We start from the raw sequence: 3,801 nt of genomic DNA, 5'->3' as shown, positions 1-3,801 counted from the left end.
CAAGTGCCTGAAAGCTGCCGGGCAGAAAAGGACGTGGGGGTGTTGGCCGACAGCCGGCTGAATATAAGCTGGCAGTGTGCCCAGGTAGCCAAGAAGTCCTGTGACATCCTGACTATCCAGCAGGACTAGGGAAGTGATTGTCCCCCTGTACTTGGCACTGGTGAGTCTGCACCTCTAATACTGCGCATATCCTGTGAGAAGTGGCTGAGGGAACTGGGGATGTTTAGTGTGGAGAAGAGGAGGCTCAAGTGAGACCTTATTGGTCTCTACAACTGCCTGAAAGGAGGTTGCAAAGGGTGTTGGTTTCTCCTCCCAAGTGACAAGAGATAGGACAAGAAGAAATGGCCTCAAGTTGCACCAGGGGAGGTTTAGATCGGATGTTAAGAAAAATTTCTTCACTGAAGGGGGTGTCAGGCATTGGGGGCTGACCATGGAAGTGGTTGAGTCACTCTCCCTGGAGGTATTTGAAAGATGTGTAGATCAGGTGCTTAGGGACATGGTTTACTGGTGGTATTAGCAGTGTTAGGCCAGCAGTTGGACTTGGTGATCTTAAAGGTCTTTTCCAATTTAAAGGAATCTATGATAGCAAGAAAGCATGAAAATAAACCCTAGAAAACACAGAAAGTGGACTAGGAACAGCAGTCATTTTGCATTGTTGAGTCAGATGTTGCTGAAGACACTGACCCACTTGAGTTATCTTGAGTTAACCTTGTCTCATTTAACCCTCTAGTGATATATTTCAGTTTTCAAACAACATTTAATAGATGCACTTTGTCCTTTGTCCCTTTAATCTATTCATCCATTTGTGCATCATTCACCACAAGTGTTAGAAAATTATTTTTGCCTGATAACTGACTGGGGGTTGTCTTTCCCCTTTATCAATTGCCACAGGACACTTTGAAGCACTCCAATGCACAATGTGTGTGAGAGGTGCTACATATTAGCTCATAAACCATTAATTCTTGGCCTATTCCAAGAGGAAACCTGGGAGTCCTGCACTTCTTCACACTGCTCTGATCTCCCTCTCTGTAGGTGTCCCAGGAAAGAGGAATGAGATGTACTATGAATGTTGTAAAGAACCATACCCAGACGTGACGTACACCATCACCATGCGCCGACGCACCCTCTACTATGGCTTGAACCTACTCATTCCCTGCGTTCTCATATCTGGCTTGGCACTGCTTGTTTTCCTTTTGCCAGCTGATTCAGGGGAGAAGATTTCTCTAGGTAAGTGCTAAAGAATTAATTTCTTTTGTAAGCACTTCCTATAAAATGGAAAATAAATACCTCATGGTGCTTGGTGAATAAAGATTCCCCTGAAGAATCAACAGAAGCACTTGTTTGGTTGCTGAAACCAGGGTAAGAGTCCTGTGTGTCTCAGTCACACATCCTATGCTAAACACTGCTGAAATCTTTTGGATTTTAACCTGGAATGATACAGAGCTTGTCGCTGGCACAGGCAGCAGTGATAGTACTCTGTCATCTCTGTTATTCTGTTCTTTAGTACATCTCAATGCATTTCACAACTGATTGACTCTGTTTTTCAGATAGGACATACTAAGACACAGAGAATGAAGTGTTGTTGAGCAACAGCAGCTGAGCATTGGATTTTCAACTTCCAAGTTCAGCTCCCAAATTACCAAGGCATAAATCCCCATGAACATAAAGCAGTGACAGCCAAAGAAGGGCTAAAAGAGATTTACTGTTACGCGTGTTGATAAAGACAGGAGGAGTGCTTCCAGGAGAAGACAAGGGAAAGCTGGAAATACACAGGACTGGCCACGGGGTGACCTTAAGAGTTAACTGTGCACAGTTCCAATCAGGACAGAGACCTTTAAATCATATGAATTATTAGTAGAACAATCAGGGATCTGAGCAGCCTGTCTTAAAAGAAGTAAACCAGGCTATGTAGGACACAATGGCTGTCTATGAAAGATAGGTTGGAGGCAAGGAAAAGAGTTATTTGAGCAATGTTGACACAAAAATAGGAGATAATTTTCATTCATTGAACTTGTGATTTCTCAGTACCAAAGCAGTTAGGTTTAGCAAGACTCTTTCTAGATAGAGCAAACAAAGATCTTCTTTTAAAACAAGCTGCTGCTTTTTGGAGGGGGTTACATAATATGCAATAGCTAAAAACTAGACTCGTGTCTGAGCAGGTGTCTCCTAGCCCTTAGCAACCATCTGGGCTTTGTTTGGTTTATGTTTTGAAAAGCAGTGTAGTTCACCAGTTCTGCAAGCTTAATTTCACTCAGTAGGAAAGATTTCTCCATGACTTCAAGAGGAGCAAATGTTTGTGTGTAATTGGGAAAAGCAAAAAGACAGCAGATAGGGTTGCATCCAAAAATGCTCTATTTTGTGGAAGTTCTCATCTGCACTAACAGACGTGAAGTCATGGGTTTGGCTTAGCTGTAGATCAGGACAAGTTTATATTTAACAGCGGAGACATCAGAGGAGCAGCTGCAGAGTTTGTGTTGCTTATCCTTCCCATCCATGTTCACTCCCTGCAGGTATCACTGTCCTGCTTTCCTTGACAGTATTCATGCTGCTTGTGGCGGAGATCATGCCTGCAACTTCTGACTCAGTCCCTCTAATAGGTAAGTTGACTTTCTCTGCTCTGTGCACCATGTATGATGCTTCTCAAGAGTTGTTCAAAGCCTATTTGAGGACTCACTCTTTTTGTTACTATAGTTTTGCACTTCAGAAATGTCAGGAGTAAGTTTCTGTCTGGACTTTACTGTTTGCATGTATTAAGAGAGCCTGTGTGGGGGATATAAAAAGGCTCTGGAAATATCAGGTAACTGCAAGGATTGAAGGGACACAGAATGAATACAAAACATGAAGGTTTGGGTAGGCAAAGCACAAAGCCAGCACCACCAGTGGACAGGCACAAGTGGGATACTGGAATGGTACTCAGCCCTATTTCTGGATTCATTGAATCCATCCATAAAGGCCCTTCAACAGCACTTTGGATGAAACTGTGTGCACCAAGAGCTTTTGAAGACCTCAATGATGCTGGCTGGAGAAAATTCATCTGTTTTTCCACATCACCCTGCTGTTACGCTTCTCTTTCTTACCTGACCCCTTCTCCTCCTCTTCTCTTCTCAACCCCAAGAGAAACTCAGGATACCACAATAAAAATTCAAATACATCATTGGATAATTTTAAGCATGTGCCCAAAACTCTGGGACAGATTATCATCAGGGAATGTGGGTGAGACAGGCATTGTTACCTCCTCTGTTTTTATGGGATCACCCCTTTACCTTGGTCTCATAGGACCTTGGTTTCTTAAGTGTGAACTAGAGGAAACATTATTCCCTGACTTCATAGCAGGGTTGAGAAAAGAAACATGTTCTGGTTTACAAAATAAAGAAGCATGAACACCACAGAAAAACTCAGAATATGTTTAATTATCTTCTCCTGATTTAAGGTCTTTCTTTCTGTATAAATCATTACTAAAGTAGACATCCCAGACAGTAAAAATAAACAAAATATTCAACAATATATCTATGTGCTGATGGAAAGTGCAGCTCACCATTGTATACTTAAAGCCTTGCACAGATTTTACCATGAATAGGTAAAGAGCATTTACTCAGACAACCTCATTCTCTCACTTCAGTGATTAAAACCTCAGACCTAACTCTGGTGAAGGAGGGTGACTATGCAACAATAAGGGCATCAGTGCCCACAGACAAGAGTTTCTGCAAACCTCCAAATAACTTTGACACCTTACTGAAAGTCAGCAGAACTCTTGCCTCTGACCTCTCTCTGAACCTATAGCTAGGACTCCACAGAGGCATA

General features: G+C 42.5%; 1 protein-coding gene across 1 annotated transcript in view; it reads left to right on the top strand.

Moving 5' to 3' along the window:
• Window positions 1-3,801, top strand: part of LOC104509118 (neuronal acetylcholine receptor subunit alpha-7-like) — a gene marked incomplete at both ends in the record, with an annotated part of 31,259 nt that overhangs the window by 26,052 nt on the left and 1,406 nt on the right. The window contains 2 exons of the mRNA XM_010150952.1: window positions 1,033-1,227; window positions 2,511-2,628. Coding sequence (XP_010149254.1) covers window positions 1,033-1,227; window positions 2,511-2,628 — 313 coding nt within the window. The remainder of the gene's footprint in view (window positions 1-1,032; window positions 1,228-2,510; window positions 2,629-3,801) is intronic.

This window comes from Eurypyga helias, unplaced genomic scaffold, assembly GCF_000690775.1.
Source record: "Eurypyga helias isolate BGI_N326 unplaced genomic scaffold, ASM69077v1 scaffold7554, whole genome shotgun sequence".
Lineage (NCBI taxonomy): Eukaryota > Metazoa > Chordata > Aves > Eurypygiformes > Eurypygidae > Eurypyga > Eurypyga helias.
The sequence above is the reverse complement of the archived record's forward strand: the minus strand, read 5'-3'. Positions and strand labels throughout refer to the sequence as shown.